Source organism: Harpia harpyja, chromosome 7 (assembly GCF_026419915.1).
Source record: "Harpia harpyja isolate bHarHar1 chromosome 7, bHarHar1 primary haplotype, whole genome shotgun sequence".
In the NCBI taxonomy this organism is placed as follows: domain Eukaryota; kingdom Metazoa; phylum Chordata; class Aves; order Accipitriformes; family Accipitridae; genus Harpia; species Harpia harpyja.
In genome coordinates, this window is record NC_068946.1 from 5,460,464 (window position 1) to 5,480,304 (window position 19,841).

General features: G+C 37.8%; 1 protein-coding gene across 4 annotated transcripts in view; it reads right to left on the reverse strand.

Annotated features, from left to right (window-relative positions):
- Positions 1-100: 100 nt before the first annotated feature.
- The window catches only part of CLSTN1 (calsyntenin 1), a 40,764-nt gene continuing 21,023 nt past the window's right edge, over positions 101-19,841 (reverse strand). For 2 of the 4 annotated variants that reach the window (XM_052793586.1, XM_052793585.1), the window contains 15 exons: positions 19,401-19,609; positions 18,248-18,397; positions 17,964-18,149; positions 16,546-16,794; positions 14,716-14,837; positions 13,058-13,220; positions 10,822-10,872; positions 8,888-9,045; positions 8,069-8,217; positions 7,338-7,564; positions 6,746-6,916; positions 5,995-6,140; positions 4,334-4,469; positions 3,425-3,609; positions 101-2,743 (listed from right to left, as the gene is read on the reverse strand). In XM_052793586.1, coding sequence (XP_052649546.1) covers positions 2,549-2,743; positions 3,425-3,609; positions 4,334-4,469; positions 5,995-6,140; positions 6,746-6,916; positions 7,338-7,564; positions 8,069-8,217; positions 8,888-9,045; positions 10,822-10,872; positions 13,058-13,220; positions 14,716-14,837; positions 16,546-16,794; positions 17,964-18,149; positions 18,248-18,397; positions 19,401-19,609 — 2,497 coding nt within the window. In that variant the 3' untranslated portion in view covers positions 101-2,548. The remainder of the gene's footprint in view (positions 2,744-3,424; positions 3,610-4,333; positions 4,470-5,994; positions 6,141-6,745; positions 6,917-7,337; positions 7,565-8,068; positions 8,218-8,887; positions 9,046-10,821; positions 10,873-13,057; positions 13,221-14,715; positions 14,838-16,545; positions 16,795-17,963; positions 18,150-18,247; positions 18,398-19,400; positions 19,610-19,841) is intronic. The other 2 variants (XM_052793587.1, XM_052793588.1) reach the window with 1 other exon arrangement.

Genomic DNA, 19,841 nt, shown 5'->3' on the forward strand with positions numbered 1-19,841 from the left:
ACAAACCTCTTGTACTACCAGCAGCAGAGGGGAAATTAACACAGTTAATATAACTTGATTCAACTTTGTTCTGTTCAGTAAGAAATAAATGCAAACAACCTTTAGAACCAGAAATTTATTGTAGCTTATAGACTTTCCAAACTGACCTGTTACCAATATACACATCTGAAAAGTTATACCCACAGTGGCTACAAACTGCATCAGGACATTTACAACCTTTCAGTATTACCATTAAGTCATGATCAGTTTTGGTCTAAAATACAGCAGCTACAGCAACAGTATATGGAAGGATAAGTCTTCTACACATTAACACAGGACAACTGTCAGACATAAGTTAAAAGTTTCCCAGTTTACTTAAAACTAGCAGTTATATTACCACATAAGTAGTCAAAACCATTTCCCCATTTTAGAAATCTAAAATTTTACATAAAAAAACAACCCCAAAAAACGGTAAGCTAGTTGTGTGGGTTCTCTTCCCTGCTTCCAGGTCCATCTACTATTGTAAAAGGCACTCTGCAGTCAAGCGTTACCCCAGATAAAACCCACCGTTAGATCCCGTTACACACATCACTAGGTGAGAATTAGGTCTGCTCTGAAAATCAAAACTATAGAAACATTTGGATCAATCCTTATCTTTTATCTCTTTGAATTATGACCCTTTGTGCCCTACCCTTTGGCTTGCTTGTTGCTCTTCTAGCACGCTTACCCAATGCAGCGTGTCCCTGCTGTGTACTGTCAGCCACTAACTAGCCTGCTATGAGAGGTGTGGTCTGTGCACCTAGAACAAAGGCAGACTACATACAAGATCAAAAACTGGAACTTTGCTTACCGTGCTGAGGAGTGAATGGAGTCCTAGTCTCCTGTTATAAGCAAAACAAGTTACTCTTTTTAGTCCACCTCCAAATGTAAAAATGAAGTAAGCAGATACTCATTATTCAAGGCTCTGCATAAGACCAAATAAAGTTAAATGAACAAGACCTGCCTTGCAAAAAAACTAGCATCCTCCACCATGGGGTCATAACTTACTTTTCGTACCTTTCAGCTACTTCTTTAGAAAAGTCCTTTGCAATTCCAAGTTTGAACTTTTTGATCAGAAACAACCAAAATCATCGTACTTGGAATAATATTAGCATGATTCCCAAGGTCTTCTGGTTGGCTAATTTATGCTACAGTTTCTTTTACCAGCAGGAAAACACAATTACTAAGTGTAAACAAAGGCTTAATACACCAACAGTCCAAGTTACTGTACAAGGGGCTACAGGGAATGAGCAGGAGTGTGTTTAATAGAAATGATATCAGCTATGCCCCAAACCCTCCCACTACCAAATTAGAAAAACTGAACAGCCAAAAAAAACCAAAATACCCATCTGTGTAGACTGGTAGCCACGGTGCACAGGTACAAAGGTATCAGGCTTTCCAGCTTCAGTTACCAATGTAACAATCAATCAACTAAATGAATAATCCGCCCTGTCAGCAGTATGAACAGACCATCATTGTACTACAGGCAGCCTCACTGTAATTAATAGGAGCTGTGGCAACACACCACAGCAACAGCACACTAATTTGCCCACCATCCAAGTAGTGTTTTTTCCCAATAACTTAAAAGCCCTTATGCCAAGACTTGGAGAAAAACAAAAGAAAAAAGAAAAAACAAACAAACAACTGTATTGCACAGGGCAGTCGAACCTCTGCAGAGGTTCCTAAAGCCTTTACAATTTCTCACAAGCTTTCTGTTGCCTCTGCAAAAATAAATGAGATTAAAGAAAAGGAAAGAAAAATTAAAAAACAGAGCGGGGCATGAGCGAACATATGGCAGTCAAGGCATATGACACTGTATTACTGAAACATCTACACTAGATAACTGTGCCCGTGCTCCTGCTGCAGTAGTATGAGACTTGTAATATTTCATGCTGCATGATTTTTTACTTTAGCATGTTTCAAACCCCAATCCCTGTTTTCACTACCACAAATGACATAATTACATAATTCCAATATATTTACAAAATATTAAAAAGTCTGTTAATCTTCTACATATTAACCTCATTCTGCCACTTTACACATGCACTAATTTGGGAAAAAAATTAAAAGGAATCAACAGGCTGAAATGAGCAGCTTTACCCTTTGTCAACAAGCAATCTTTGCATCTTTTAGAAAGAGAAAAAAGAACAAAGCCAAGTTTGTTTCACTGAGCAAAAAAGACAGTTCAGAAATTCATGTGCAATGGCTACGGATCTGTAGAGTCACTTAGCTGAGATGATGACATGAAGAAAAAAGTGCAAGGTGGTATCTCACATAGCGTAAAAAAAAAAAAAAAAATCCAGTCACTGAGGCATGGCTGAAGGAAAAGAGGTGCTAACTACAATTCTAGCAACAGCATCAGGAACTAGCTGACATATCACAAACACTGGGATGTGTGTGGGTTGAATCTACTGGCCAGAATGATTTTTTTTTTTTTTTTTTTAAACACCATGAATCCTTGGTAACAATGGAGTGTATTACAGTGGAGTCTTCTAGAGCAGAAACGTAAAGACAAAGGGAACAGCTAGAATCAATAACTGAGGGTAGAGTCATCCCATTCCAGCTGTTGCTGTCTATTAACATTCTGTTGGTCCTCCTCCTGCTCTCCCTCTTCCTCCTCACTGCTTTCAGACTCTGCACTAGTGATGTCATCTTCTTCTCCATCTTCACTTTCTTCTTCCTCTTCCTCCTCTTCCTCTTCACTGCTGTGTTGATCCTCGTAAGTCTGTTAAGACAGAAGTTAGCTGTTAATATCATACTGGCCAAAATTCTTTTTATTCTTTTGAATTCAGGCACAAGGCACTATAATTGAGAAAGAGCTATTACAGATTCCTTACTGTTTTTAGAAGTTCAGCAGTAATTAGGCAACCAGAATAGAAAAAGGAAGTAGTGCTCTTTAAAATAGCTGTCTAACATTGCTATCAAAGCTGTCACTAAACAAACTAATTCTGAAGTGTGATCCAGTACTTCAAATTCTACTGGAAAAGGATCTTTCAGTAGGGTCACGCAAAGAGCATTAAGGTTGCACATCTTGATTTTCTAAAAATTCAGACATCAACCACAGGAGAAGGAAACATCATGAACACAGATGTTTCGACAATAAATTCATGCAACTTTGGAAAAAAGCAGACCACGGTTAAGATAGTGTGCAGCATGATAAACACTATTGTTGGACACTGACCTGTAAAATCCAATTCTGTATCATGAAGCTATAACCCATACAAGTTCCCAAGCATAACTGCTCTTGGCATTTGTCGCTTTGGCGCATTCATTAAAATTTCACAATTACTGTCTCTACTCTGTGTTCAGTGGTCGGTTTTGCTCTGCTACTCTGTCCATGTACAATCATACCCATTACAGCCACAAAAGGGCATGTTTTTGGTAAGTGCTGAGACACCAGCTTTACCTCCATGGGGTTCACAGTGATGGTCAAAGCAGAGTCATCCCAGTCCATCTCATTTTCCTTTCCAGTGTCCTGGTCACGCATTGTTCTCTGATGTGCCGCTCGGATTCGGAACACTCCCAGAATAATCATAAAAACCAGGAAACTGACACAAACTACAATCACAACAGTGGCTGTACTTGGAACAACTGCAACAAGAAAGTAAAAGGAGTTTCTTAGATGATACTGATAAGTAACTCTTACACAATGGTAATAACTAGTCCTCCGTTCCCATTACCTGCAAGAGGGAAACGGGCACGATACAAATATTATATGTAGCTACAGAGGCAGTTTGTCTAAGGCCACGTAAAAAGTCAGTTGGAGAGTAAGAACTAAAACTTAGTTCCTTAAGTATAATTACATCAATCTGAAGGACTGACAACACATGGAAAGCAGATTTCACCACACACAGATTCCTCTCTAGAATACCTATTTTTCTTCCTCTCACATCCTACACCCATGCCAAATTAATGTAATTAAAACACAAAGGACAGATACCACGACTCATCAAGGGAATAATGCTGCAGTTCTTCCCTCATGCCATTAGGAAGAAATACTGTCCCAGTTCCTCATGGTCCTTTACCTAGGTCTTACAGTCCCCTCAAGACTAGTACACCTCCCATTTTCCAATGTACACACACCAACAGAAAACTCTCCTGCTGCCAGGAAAAGGTATTTCCTTGATCTCCAGTAATCTACTCCTACCCGCTTGAGCAACAGCAGAACAGGACCGAGTAGCTGCTTAGACCATTAGTCCAACACACTGGTTTAAACTCTGGGAAAAAACCTCTCTGCAGCAAGAAGCCTCTGTGACATTTTAACACCAGAAAAAAAAAACAAACCAGCTGAACTTCAGTGACTGAGAATTCTTACCTGAAAATGGATGAGGGTTAGCTAAGTTGTGACCAGAGAGATCAACAAATGTGTGATGCACTGGATGAACAAATTGTGGTTGTGCAGCTATGTGATTAGCATGTTCAACTGGGTTAGCTGTGTGGATAACATTCACCTAGGAACAAAAAGAAAATGTTAAAACTCCAGCAATGCAACAGTTTACTTGTGAAGAAATAGAGAGAAAGAAAGAAAAAAAAATCACATCTATTTCCCAGAGCAGACATCCAATTCTCCTTCAACACAGCAATGGCTTGTCTCAGGGGACAATCATCCCAATCAGTAGCTCCTCATATGTTATAATTTCTTGTCACAAAACCCTTCAGTTTCACAGCTCTCAAATCTGTTTTAGTTGGCCTGGCAAGTTTGTGTACAGACACCAGTATTTCAGAATAAAACAGATAAAGCCAGTTTATGATCAAATTTGGTAGCCATCCATTTTAATCCTGAAATAACAGTATATACAAAGATATGTAACCATGAATTACATTTTCTTCATTCCCATCTTTTCCTGTTCTGCTGTATATCTTCAGCTAATAGCAAAGAAAAAAAATCCATATTACAGTCAAAGGGTTAAGAAAAAAACCCTATTTTTAAAAGTTTAACCCACACTTAGCATAACTGGCTTTTAGGTACAACTGCAAGCTCATGATTTGCACAGCGTATTTCATGTTTCCTTGCCAAACAAGCAGAGCTAAATATACCCCTCCTGTGGTGGAACACTGTGATACAGGGCACCTGACCAGCTGCACAACAGGAAGAGAGCACGTTTACTACAGAACAAGGAAAGCATTTGCAGTTCAACAGTTTGGTAAGATCCCAACTCAGGCTCACAGAATTTCCTCAGGAAACAAAACCACGTTACTTAATACAAAAATTTCTATTCTGCAACACAGGAGGCTCTCCAGCACACCATAACCACCCAACTAGTGGTAAATACAATTAACTTTACTGTCATCCCTTTGGTCAGCTTCAAAATGTAGAAATACCAGCTCACAGCTGAAAGATGCAGAGATACATGACAGTTCCTTCTCAATATATATAACTTCACATTCCAGCACCTGAAATTTTAGTGCCCTTTATGTTTTCTTCTGCTGTACCTCCATATATTTGACATAAGCATACTAAGTAATAATTAACCTTTACTCTACTGCAGAGGAAATACAATTTTAGCCTGACTGTGCTCTTACATAAGCCCTTAGCATCAGCGATTTAAGCATCACACAAGCAAAACAGTAAAGGGCCCAGCAAGTTCATTTGCAGAATCCTAGGAGTTATACATGAAGGCCACTCAAGTCTCTGGTAGCACTACTCTTAGTCTACTTGCTAGTTTTCTGAATTAATACGCTGCCTTTCCAATTCAACCTTTTCACCTTCACACTTCCATTAGCCATACTATTTCTTCTACAACACAACAGTTTCACCTCTGTTTAGGCAGCCTTATTTAAAGCTGAAATGTAGGATTAAGAACACATTTATATATAAAATACAGCCTGAAATGCATGTGTTTACTAATATTTATTTACAGGACAAAAATCTAAATCAGTAATTGATCAATTATCTATCAGCTGAGACAACAACTTCCATCCTCCTAGCCATCCATGCTCTAAAACTTCTCAGAGTGATCAGATTAGCTTACATACCTCCACTTTAAACTCATTGCTGACATAACGTCCATTAAGCTCAGAACAGACTAATTTGAACTTTCTGTCAAAGAGAGAAACAGTGTGCCAGTTTCTGTAGCGTATCAAATGCAAAACTTCTTCATAACTAGCCATAGTATCAACCCCTGTGGAGAGAAATAAACAAGTAAAACAATTACTTTGCAAAAGACTAGTACGACATCATATACTTGACAACTATTATGCCCTTTCTTCAAGTAAGTTTTCTTGGCTGACAGATTTTCAGTTAGTAGAAAAAAGGTAACACCATAGACACGCATAGATATGGCTCCACCGAAATTCTGTGGATTGGTTTTGTGATAAAATCCTAGACCCAGTTAGTCTTTAAAGGGATTTTGGGAGTCTTTCTTTCAAATACATCGAACATACTCTGAATATAAAATAGAAAGGAATAATGCATGCTCCTAGGCACTGGATTATCTGTGCAAGGAACAAGCCTTTTCTGGGGCAAAGTGTACTTCATTTCCGCAGTGCAGAGGTAACCTGCAATTTGGGACACGAGATAAGAACAGAAAGGAGGTTCTAGAATTATGTATTTTCTAGAATCACAGCTTTCCACAAAATAGTTGTAACACCTCGGAGCTTGAAATTCTAGTCAAAAACAAAGTATTTGGAGTACGGTGTTACAAACCATCTCTCTAGCACACTGTTCCTGTTATCATTGTCTTCAGACTCTTCCTACAAAAAGACCAGAAGCAGTAGTAACCCCTACCTGTAATTATCATGCCCAGGTTGGAACTACTCATCTCAATGCCTTTCTGCTGTAATCGTGTCATGTCAATCTCCAGGCTTTCTTGTTCCTGATTTAGTTCCTCTCCTAGCACTGTCACCTCACACGTATCCAGGTTATGCATGATTTCTTCAGATACCAAAGACTCTTGGACTAAAAAGCAGACAAAAAGCCAAAGAGGTAAGCAGAAACGAAGGTGAAGTAGACAAGAGCCCAAGGAGCTATAAAATGTCACATGCAAACTCAACTCTTCTTCCAGAACAACTATTAAGATTTGGGCCTGAAGTAAAGAGAGCAAGTATTCACGAAATAATGATTTTAAAAAAAACAACCAACAAATAAGGGATATTTACATAAAGATAATGGCCTGGGCTTACTACCATTTCCAGGTAAATTTTTGTTAGCCCAGAGCAGAGTATCTACACCTTCTCACAAGAGATATACACCTTCTTTTCCCCTGCTAGATTCTGTATTAAAAGACAAATCCATGCCTCTCTGCAAGAGGAAGATCCTCCAACGTGATCATTGAATGGGGTGAGGGTGGGCAACAGTCCTAAGCAGAAAAGGATGTTACCTGTAGGATCTTCATCTCCATCTCCTTCTGGCTCCACCTCCCGTGTAATGGTGCTTATTATGCGAAGCTCAGGAAAGAGGGAAACACCCTCAGAACTCTCAAACTCTGAAGCAGAGCGAGCAAAATGGTTGATGCCACTAAGGCTGATTTTTGGTTCCTCTGGTTGCAAGACCATTACATATCCCTCCACAGAAGGAATGGAGACGCAAGCCTCTTCATTGAAACATCTATGAGATACAGAAGCAGTTTTGCACAGTCAAGGAGGCTGTTTGAGAGGGAGGTACAATTATGCAGAGTAATTGCTTTATAAATTTTTAAAAAGCTCTGTGTCAGACCCAAGAGCCTTAGATAAATTCATCAGCTGCGTTGGAAAGTAAGAATTCCCCACCAAGGGAGCAATCTTACAATTAATTTTTACTTACAGTTAACATTTGGCCCCATTTTCTATGCTATGACTAACAGCCACAGATAACACCTTTAATGAAGGCTGTGATACTGGAGACATACTCACAGCATACCCTTGCAATAAGTTCCTCCCTATCTTACATACTCCTTACTACATTCTCAGGAAGAAAACAGAGCGCTGGTGTAGAAAACATTTGCCGTATTCAAATGTGTGATGGTTACCTAGAGCAAGACTCCTTTGTTTATCACAACTGAGATACATGAACATCGTTCCAGGCTTCGGTATCCACTGTACAGTGACGCATTATTTCAGCACTAGGACTTACTTGACAACAGTGGTGATTTTAAGCCTCCGAATCCCAGGTGTTGGGAACTGGCGAGAATTCAGATAGGAAATGTGTTGCATGGCCTTATCAACTCTGTCAATATCATCTCCTTCTAAGGTCAGTGTTGACTGACTTGGGTTCATGTGGATCTGAAACAACAGAAAAAAACATTTAAGGGAATACCCAGACAGTAACATGATCTGGTACTTAAAACCGGAAGTTCAGCACTGCTTTGCCTGGTAAATGCTAGGATAATTACATTTGTAATCAAAGCAATAAAGCCATTATTTACTGGCCTTGTAGTACACAGTCTAACTTCCCTGTTCACTTCCCTTATTCCAGCTGAATATATTTAGTGTTTTGCTCTTTAAGAAAAAATCTAGGCACTTATCATAGTTCTGATGTGAAGATTCTAGTAATATGGAAGAGACACAGCTAATATAAAGGAGAAATCTACCTCTGTTCACATACCCTTGCTACTAAAAAAAGGCACGCAAGTTGGTCTCACTCTACTAAGCTGCTTGTTAAGAATCTCTATCTTTTATTAGACAACCTGGTACGGCTGGTAAAACAGAGAGGCTTACAAGTATGGAATTTCTCTTCAAGACTTAAAGAGAACACAGTAACTTTCATTCTTAAACTCCACTAAGGCCCTGCCTACACAAGAAAGATTTCCTAGTTGTCATGTAACTTTAATGCAAACTGTCACAATAGATTAGCTTGTTTTATTTGGGACACCCCTATTAACTGCCAGCAAAGCTTGTAACTATTATCAGCAAAGCAATATACATGCTCCCCTTTATTCACATGCAACTTTACCTTCACGCCTTTGCCAACACCATCAGCCATCTGCAAATCCAGTCCCTCCTTGCAAGTATATAGGCAATCTATCACTTTCTTGTTCTCCAGTTTACCAGAACGAATCATCAAACCTGCCAGATTGCCTCGGAAAAACTGAGCCATGTGGAGTTCGCCACCTTCATAAAGGGAGGAAGGAAAAATCTCTGTATGTTTTGATTCTTTTCGCTTTTTTTTACTTTTGTAAAACAACAAATATGCCTTCTGGTACCACAAAGTATTATATACATGCAGGTTAGTTTTTATCCATTCTGGGTGTTAACCTTGTGATTATATGTTCAAGCATAAAGAAAGAAACAGTTCACCATGCATATGGCCTTCAAAACAGGAGTGGCCATCTTGAACTGTGAAACTACAGCTAATATTTCCGTAACAAACATTTCAAAATAAATCGCCCATACAGCGAGGTGGTGTTCTTCAGAAATGACAGACAGAACCAATGAGATGAACTATGAAACCTGAATCTTCCTGTTGAGGTAACGCCTCCTACTAGTTGGTTCTGTACAAAACAGGCAAAGCCCATCAGGATAGCAGACGACAACATCGTTCCCCTAGATGTTAGTTACCTACATCCAAACTGATCATTACAGGCTCTCTTTACACTCAAAGGACAGAAAGAAACTTCACAAAGTGATTCAGCTCATTCTGAAAAAGGTGTCTAAGTTAATTGCTCCCCTTTCAAGGTACCTTTTTCTTTATATGGACTCAAGCAAGCCGTTTAAACTCAGGTAACTCTTTCTTAGATATCCAAGTTAAGTCCAACGAATTGCAACCAAATAAGCCCCTTATTGCTTAGAATTTGAAGATGACATCACAACGATCACCTAGTCCATCTTGATAAATAATGGGGGCCACAGAACACCACCCAGAAATTTGTATTTTAAGGTAATCACTTACTAAGCTACCAGACTTTTAGAAAGATGTCTAAGCTTGTTTTAAAGATTCTAAGTGATAAAAGATCCCTAGCATAACTTGATAGAATTTTCAGTAGTGAATTGTCCTGTTACAAATTACATAATTTCCAGTTTACATTTGTACAGCTCCAGTTTCTAGCCCCTGGATACTGTTACCACCTTGCCCAATTAAAACTGACGCACAGCTAGAAATCTCTTGTCAATTATATCTAGACCATTCCAGGAATTCTTAAACTTTACAGAAAGAGTATGTATCTTGAATACACTTTTAGAAACATGCACTAATTTTAAGCATCTCAACTCAAGACACAAAATCCACCGAACTACCACTAAAAATTTCTAAGAAAACAAAACCCTGTAGCCAACCTGAAATACCTGGTAGCCAAAGATTTAAGCCCATTCACTGTAATTAGAACTTGATATCAATTTCTGATCAAGTGAGTATCCACTGTAAATTACAGGTCTGTCTTTGAGTTACTAAGAGCAGCCTGATCTAAATATGAAATCGGTCTTGCTTTGATTGGGGAGCAGAGCTACCTGACTTCCAGAGGTCCTTCCCAAGCTACTGAATAATTTTGCGATACACACACATACCTACATACACATATACTTATATAGGATGAGGTGCATTTATATTTTAACGAAACTGGATGAAAGAAATTTATAGCTGATATTTTACATCAGCAACTTATTTTACACCACTTGACTGCAATCACAATGGTTGCAGACTTGTACATGGATGTGCATTTGGGTGCAACCAAAGAAAACCACCAAAAACCAAACCAAACCAAACCAAACAAGCAAAAAAAATCAGCTGATGAAGCTCTGGAAGTAGAAGCACAATGAAGAAACAAGCCTAGGAGAGGATTATGTGAAGGTCAATGGCCCGAACGCAATGCCTGCATTTCATGCTGTGTGCGAGATGAAGCAATGTCTTGGCTTAAAAATGAAATAAAACAGTAGGGAAAAAACTCCAGCAACCTGCAGAGGTCTCAGCCACAGTTTCATTGTCATTTTCATTTCCTGTATATTCTGTAGAAAAGCAAGACAAAGAATAGGACAATAGGGAAAGAACCAAGTAGTTACAATTTGGCAAACTCTCTTATCACAGAAAATACATGGCAGCACTTCCCCCCAAAAGTCTGCTTATCCTTGACCCAGCTTCTCAAAGATTATGAGTTCTTTGAAACCCTAATAGCTGCAATGCAGGAAAGAAGTATTACTATATTGTTACAAGAACATAACATTCATGACAAGACAACCTGAAGAGCCCCATAACACAGGCTGCAGTAAAAACAGTCACGCTGGAGAACACTTTAACCACAGATACCCAATTTCACACAAACCCCTATTAGTAATGAGATACAAGTCTATCAACTGGCTCAATTTATTTTCTCCTCTCCCAACTACTAAAGGGGAAATTAAGGCGAGATCCAGCCTTTATCAGCAAATCACCAAAAGGTATTAAATGCTGATCAAAAGGAGCCATTACTGACACAGATTTTTTTATCATAATAGTATCATATGTATTAAGCAGTCAATTTACCAAATGGAAGCACCTGAGGCGGGGGGCGGGAGCAGCAAAATAGAAAACCAGCTTTTAGTCTTTTAAAAGAAATGTTAAAAGAATTTTTTCAAAAGCATAAAATCTCTCTCTCCTTAGAGGTGAGCTGTATATATAACTTAGAACAGCCTGATTTATTTTAAAATCTTGGTAAGACAAAGAGGATGGCCTTAAGCACTAACTTCACTCCTTTGGCATACTTTTTTCCCCTGTGTTCTAATCCCCTAAAAATCAGGCTTCTGGTGGAATTTTAAAAGGTAGCACCTCAAGTTCTTGTATTCCAGATTTTAATGCTCCTATTTCAGTCTGCTGCCATTAAAAAGAAAATTTACGTCAGAAGAAATTAAAGAATCATATAATGGTGCCAATATGAAAGCACGGGAGTTTTTAAACTAAATGTATATGCTTTTGTTAAGATGCAGAATGTATATGGAAGCCATTAAACAATCCATACACTTAGCTGGAACAGAGTTTCCAAGCTCCGGTTTCTTGAAAACCAGCCACTATAGTTTCCCTTTGAGCTAGAAGAGATAGTTGGAAAGTCACAAACAGAATGAGATGAATTATGGAGAAAGTAATTAATTGACTCAAAAGGAAGGGACAACAGAAGGAATTTAGCACTGAAATAACATTAATACTGGAAGACAGTGAACTTGTCACAAAACAGTAAATTTGATAGAGAGGATATGTTGATAATTTAACCTACATTCACATTTCAAAGCCTTAAAACTTAAAGAGAAAAAGAAACATTATAAGACAGAAGACTGTTAATTTGAATAATATGTCTCGACACTTCCCATTTGTCATTCAGTCACAAGCTACTTCTATGCATTATTGCAGACTGCAACTACAGCCTATATTCTGAACTACAATAAAACATGAATGATTTAACACTGTTTTATCCCTGACCAAAAAGATCAGCTTTATACCAGTCACGGTTTAATTTAATCAGCAAGCAAACACTTCAGTTCAGGACTGGGAAGCAAGAGCTTTGTTACAAAGATCTCCAGTAATCAGCCTCCATGTTCAAATGCATTCTTCTCCTTTTTCTCAAGCTTTGAAGAGTATGTTTCACAACTATTAAAGCACATCGATCAGCATTTTACAGCTTGCAGAATATCTTGTTTTAGGCCATAGTCTGCATACAATAAATCAGATGCTTTCTATGTTTATTTTTATAAGCAGAAATGGTAAAATATCCAAGAGACAGCATCACTGTGTTGCTTAGCTGTATTGTCTGCTGGTCATGCTTCCATTTATGAGAATGCGTTTTCTACAATATGCTTTTCAACCTACTTGACATTAAGTGTTCTGCTCAGTAATGTGAAGTATATGATGTACTCTTACAACTGTTATCAAAAATAAGCTATCTATATTCCCATGGTTACCACAAAAATCACTTTGATGGAACGCTGCTTGGTGAATAGCTTCGTATTTCATACACACCTGTGGCCAACAAGCAAAAAAACACTCATGGGAAAAATGACTAAAAGGGGAAATACGTGATACTAGCTAGGAGCAAAAATAATCTGCAAAAGACAAAAGTTACCTTTCATGCACTAAAAAGATCTGCTATGTACTTCTAGGCTAATCACAAAAGTTTCATTAAAAAAAAAAAGTTAATTAGATGTATTAACGGTTGTAAATAGTTACCTTGCCAACATGCTCCAACTACTAGCTGCGTTTCTATCTTTGAAGGATGAAGTGGGTAATCTTCAGTCACTGGGAAAGGATCGTATGAAACACCGTCTACATAAAGAGTTACTGCAGGAAATTCAACGTTGAGGACATAATGATGCCACTCTTTGTCACACACCTGAGTAAAGAAAGTTTTAAAAATTCTACTTTAATTTTTTTTTTAATTACAGCTGAATAACTGATCTGATGCACATTTTGCATATACATACATGCAGACATATGAACAACCTATAAGCCTGTATAGACACACTTTATGTTTCACACACATGGCACACATCTGAAAAAAGCAAACCAACTCTCAAACATTTACAGTTTCTTTTCTTCTACTGCCAATATAGAAAGCTGCATGCATTTCTGTTCCTTTAATTTTTATAATATCTAGTAACAGCATATTTCAATTTAAAACTACGTATCTACATGCACACACATTCTGAAATACCGTTATAATACAACATTACTTGACAAAGGACCTGTATTTGCTGAGAGGGACTATTTAGAGAACAACATGACCATTTTGAATAGGAAAAAAGCCTTCCACGACAGGATTATTTATAGTGAAATCTGATTAGTTTTTGGAAAGTAATGATCTTCCCATAAGGACATATATGGGCATTCTACCATTAAAACAGCATACATTGCTCTGCACAGAAAACAGGATATAGTTACGTATGTTAGAAAGTAACTCATTGTTTAGGTAACTGGCAAAACAGACCTGTAATAGCAACCTACAGCAACTAAAAGAACCTTTATAAATTTACAGATATACAGGGTTACTTTATCACTCAGATCCAGAGGGCTGGAAAAGCACACAAAGTATTCAGTCCCTTCTGCCTCACTCTTCATGATCATAAATATAATGAATTCATACACATTAAGTGCTGCAGATCCGAGCAGGACCAAAATGAAGATTAGTTATTACAGCCTTCACTTTCAAATCTAAAATAAGAATACATGACAAAGAATACAAACAGACGACTCCTCTCCAAATAGGAAGCAGAAAGTACCTGCATTCCTCAGAGACCTATTAACTCTATTTTTGTGGCGTAAAATCTAATTAAGGAAACTGATTTGTAGCTACCACTTGTAATGTGTAAAAAGTCACAAATTTTATCTCAGTGTGAAAAAGGATTAAGAAGATAAATTCTTCTGTTACCCTATTAACACTTTGATCTGCAAAAATGTTGCATGCTCAGAAGTAATTTAATGCTGTAAACAAACTGGAATACTTCCTGTTTTCTCATGCACACTACCTTACAGTGTATTTAGTAAAGATAACTGACATCACAGCTAAAAGACTGACATTGCACTTTCACATATAAATCCACATTTTCCTACCTCTCAGGACAATGACTTGTACTTTATTTCATGAGTATCCCACTGTGTTTAATAAAACCACTGAAGCAGTATTTTACATTCAAGACAAAAAGGTATAGCAGAATCTATCTCTGGCACTTGATCACAAATAAAATAAGTATTGTTGGGTTCTATAAAACCTGACATCACAAGTCTGGAGTTGCAAAAAGTATTTATTAATTATTATACTGTCAGGGAGTTTAGTCTCTGATGGTTTTCCCTGCATTCTAACATCCTACCAACTGTCCTTCCAAACTTACTTGATTTAGTTTCCAGTGAAATTCAGCAGGTTTGTATGTTTTTCCCTCTGAAGGATCTTGGCGGAAGAGGAAAACAAGTCTGCAGTTGTGTACGTAGAGTGCGTAGTGGTGCCGGTTCATATCTGCACAAGAGTTTTAATTAACATTATTGTTTTCTGTAAACCTGAAGAACTCCACAAAATTCATCTGTTCTGTAATTTGATACATAAATCCCCAAGCAATTGATAGGAAGAAACAAATGTAGAAGTAAATCAGGCACGTTAAGAGGAATGCGAAACATTTGTAACAGTAGTTAGGGCAAACATTCTTGAAGAACCCATGAGTAATATGCTGTACAACAGACAGACATGTCTACCTCCAAATCCAACCCAAATCAAGGCATAGGACTGAAGACTCAGGGAAATAAACCTGTCAGCAGGAGAAAAAGAAAAAGATCTATTTGGAAATAGAGGAGCTTTTTTGTTACAAATGAGCAGCTTCTGCTGCATCTAAGTACTGTCTTGGAACACGTACACATGATGACAGCTGGACATGCTTTCCTAAGAGAAAACTATATAGTCATAGCTCTAAAGGATTTATCATTTAAAATAAATACAAAGGTGAGATGCTAGAGAAACAGGTAAGAATAAGGAAAAGAAACATTTTAGCTACGTCATCCCTTCCATGGCATGGATGAGTCAAGAAAGGAGGGAATGAAAAAATACCAAAATCATGTCAATCTTTCAGCCTGACAGCATTAAATCTGACTGTATTGTTCCAGCGCAATATATTCAAAATTGTCCCCCTCCAACAAACCCAGTTCCAGTCTTTCAATATTGCATAATATACCATTGAAATGAAGGCAACAGTATTTATACTACCAGAAACTACCTGTTGCAAAAATTATACGGTTAAGTCAAACCAAGGAATAAAAAAGGAAGGTCTGCTTCCCGTGTACTTTAAAACAGGGAAAACTGTATTTAAATTTGCCTTTTTTCTCCAGTTCACTTACTTCCATGAATCCAAAGTTTTGGATTTTGATTAAGAGGAATGGGTGAAGATAGGGAAAAAGAGGAGAACATTTGTACCCGGTTCTGAATGACAGTCACTTTTCTCCTGTTCAAATAAACGCCTTTAGGATATTACAAAATACTGTTAAATCTTTCTTGTTTTCAAATAAAATTTAAAATATTTTAAACATAGTTTCCTTTGAAAAACCTAGCAGCATTTTAAATAACGTATCTTTCTAATACACTGAACAAATCCACTGCTCCAGCTAACAAAGACAAGAATTCTTTTACCCCCATTAGACAGCAATCATGGAAACAGGGTTATCAGATTTCCTTCTTATTAATAGCATCTTCAAAATTACTGTGTCTGTAGCATTCACAGAGACTGAAATTATGCACAGGGTGAAAAAAAAACTTCATCACTGGAGAAAGAGAAATTACCTCCTTCTAGAAAAAAAAGATACAGTAGCAAATGCTGTCACCAAACCTGGTATATGTATCTTAATGGTTTTAGTCAGCATCAAGAGCAAAGCTATGTTTGGAGATGCAAAATCGAGACTGCATTGCCAGAATAAGTCATCTACCATGGCAAAAAGAAACGCATAATGTAAACTGAAATAGAATTAGAAAAACAAGTCTGCCAATCTGAAACTAGATAATCTAAGGCCATGCCTATAGGTAAGCACAACAAAGAGTGACTTTTACAGTCCAATTCATTTCACTTCCAAGAAAAACCTAACCTAGAGAAAAAACTTAAGGTTCTCACATATGCTGCCCCAGCATATAAAAGCAAACAAACAAAACCAAACAATGACTGTTTATATTTGAGGTATCGACAAACCTGTCTTGTCTGAATTGCACAGAATTGTCTCTTTCTCTTTGGTTCCAGGCCCATGCCTCATCCATACTGAAATCATGAAGGGCTCTTTTAGATTGACTGTGACAACGCCATCTGGAATCTTCACAGCTTGTGTGCCATTAAATTCAAAGACTTGGTCACTGTCATGACCATTATCAGTAGGAAGGCCTATTGTCCAGTTAGCAGCACTACTTGGAGGGGGAAGTAGCTCAGCAGTGCCAGAAGAAGCACCTACAATAAAAACACTCAAATGAAAAAAAAGGTAGAAACTAAAAAGATCACCGCTAGTTTCAAACCAAGCTGTTTTTCTGAGCACTAATTTTTCAGCACCAACTGTCAGGATTATGCACTACCATCACACATCATGCGATTCTCCCTCTAAATAATGAGGCACTAAGAATAGACATCTAATATCATGATGACTTCCATAAATTTAACTTCTCGGTAGACAACTAATCTCACTGAAATTGTTCTGCTTACTACCTCTACAGCTGTACAACCTTATTTTGCCTCTATCTCAGGAACCATTACATTAATACCACTTGTCATGATGCCCTTCTCTTGACACTGTACTAGTTCTAAGACCAATATCCATGCAGCTGAAGAGGGCTGCATAAGCATCACCTCCTCGATCACTGTCTAATAATATCACAGTCAGGAACAATGATACCCAGCAGGTACTTGGTTTGCTGGTTTTTTCCCCACTTCAAGCCTAAATCATTAATGTCACAGTGACGTCATCAGGGAATAGCTTAGGAATTGCCTGGGTCTCTAGGGTTACACCGTATTCACACTTTCAAGTAACTTCAACTGAAGTTGAAGACCTAAGTCATCAGTGATAATTTCTCCTGTAATCTCGGGTCTTCCATATCAGCTACAAAGGATTCATAAACTTTTCGTAAGACCTTTAACTGCAGCATACGTGGATGCCAAGGTGCCCTTTATGGCTAGGGCAAGCACAGTATAAATTTAACTGATGCAAGTAAACTGTTTTTTCCAAGCCACACTTTCTTGGTTTTGTCACTTAGTTTTTCACCGTGTATTTCTTACATTGCATCCTTCATATCCATCATGCCTCAGAAAAACAAAGAGGTTTTAATGGCTATACCCTTCCGCACAGATAACATTCTTTCAGTTCTTGAACATGAATCTCATGTGATGGAAATTGTTAGCCTATATAAGCTAGTAGAGAGGCAGAATAGATTCTTTACTGCATTTGAGAATTATTTTAAAAGTCACCTTCAGCCAATTTCATGCTTTTTATTGCCTGCTATGAAAAAAGCTGGAGGAAACTACATGCAAATGAAGACCCTATCTACTCATTGATTTGTCTAATGTAATGTTCAAAGAAAAACTAATAAGCAAGAGAGACCACTTTATTCTAACAAAAGCATTCTTACCACAGAGTCTGTGAATGGATTTCTCAGAGTAGGTGTCTCTATCACAGCCTTTACCAATATGGTTGGTTTCTAGTTCAACTGTTGCTTGAATTGAAGTTATTGGCTCATCACACGTCTCCAAACGCATACCAGGGAAGAGAGCTAATGAACCAGTACCAGGCTCATATTCTATTCTTTTGCTCCAACCTGTATATTTATCCAAAGAAACAATATTAAAAATCTCTCATGTTTCACTGAAGGCACTGGCAAATGCTAAAAGCAGATAGGAAGGAGATCAAACTAACCTTGCCAGCCAGGCTTGCATGTAGGCTTAATGCTAATTTTAACTAACACATCCTCAGCAGCTCTCTTCTTCCCACAGTCATACGCTGTTACTGTCAGTTTATACTGATGTTCTTTACCATAGTTTAACTTTTCTGTGTTTTTTATATAACCTGACACAAAAAAAAGCAATAATCAGACATCAGTATCTACTCATTTCTCAGGTTCATTGCTGCATTAAATGCATCCAGATACCACCTATGTACTTCATACAGGTACCAAGACTTTAATAGACACACCTGCAAGTGATTTAGCCCTTCACTATTGGACTTTTCAATGCCAGACATCAGGGCCAGATCCTTAAAAATCCAGAGATGAGCGCACATACACAGAACAGCAGGTATATACTTATCAGGCTCTTTACAGCATATTATATTACTCAAAATGAAACTGTTTGTAGGTGGTAACTGGCACATAAATTGTTTGGCACATGCCAGGATTCTCTAACTTTTTAAAAATTTGCACACCCATGAAAATTATCCATTGGCAATGTAGATCCCCCAAAACCTCAAACTAAAGCCCACTAAAAACTGTTTCGCTTTGCTTTATCAGCTTGCTTGAACCCCTAGAAGCAGGCTATAGATTTTGAAGGGTCCACAGATCACCAGCAGAAAGGAAATGACCTAAACAGATCACTACACTTCAAAACCAATACCCATGATACTGTGAACTCCAGAGCCACATATAAGCATCTCAAATGTGAAAAGCACACACGGAATCCCATTTTTGAAAGCTAATTAGCAAAAGCTATCCTAATACAGAATAGGAAACTACAGGCAAAAAAACAAACAAAAAAAAAAAGCCTACCAAGAGCTGGTTTAAAACATAATACAGCTACCATATTTCCTTTATTTTGAAAAGCATTTTACAAGAAACACCACACATGCAACACACCATCTGCTCCTTACATCAGTAGATAGCACATGGTATTGGCATTGAAAGACATCCCACTTTTCATTACCAATTCAAACTGCTAAAGTGAACACCTCCATTTAACTATGTTGTAGGAAAGGGTTAAAAAGGGCTTGCTATAGTTTTATGCTGACCAGTTTGAAGCCCCATTCTTAGGGCAGAAAATTACAGTAATTCCCACTCCGTCTTGCATCATATTCTTACCATCTTTGTCAATAGCAAAAGGTACATCCGGAGTTACAATTTCATAATTGCAAATCTGGCTGAACTGAGGTGAACAATCTGCATCCACTGCTTCCACTTTCAAGACGTTGTCATACCTCTTCCCTTCAATAACTGTTGCTTTGTATGACTTCTCTTTGAACACAGGAGCATACTCATTAACATCGTTCACCTGAATATGTACTGTTGCTCTGGAAATAAAACATAAAGGTCAGTTTCCTATATATTGCAAAACTCCTATTGATGCAAGGAATCTGATAAAACAGCTCCCTCTCTTACAGATGAAGCTATCCTTCAGAATTTAAGCTCCTGGAAAGAAGTGACCAATAAGACTAACAAAACTAACAATCTCAACTACCCTAACTAGGAAAGCAGTGGGTTTTTCCAGTGCGTTGCTGTATAATTCAGTGTAGTTCTAGGTTA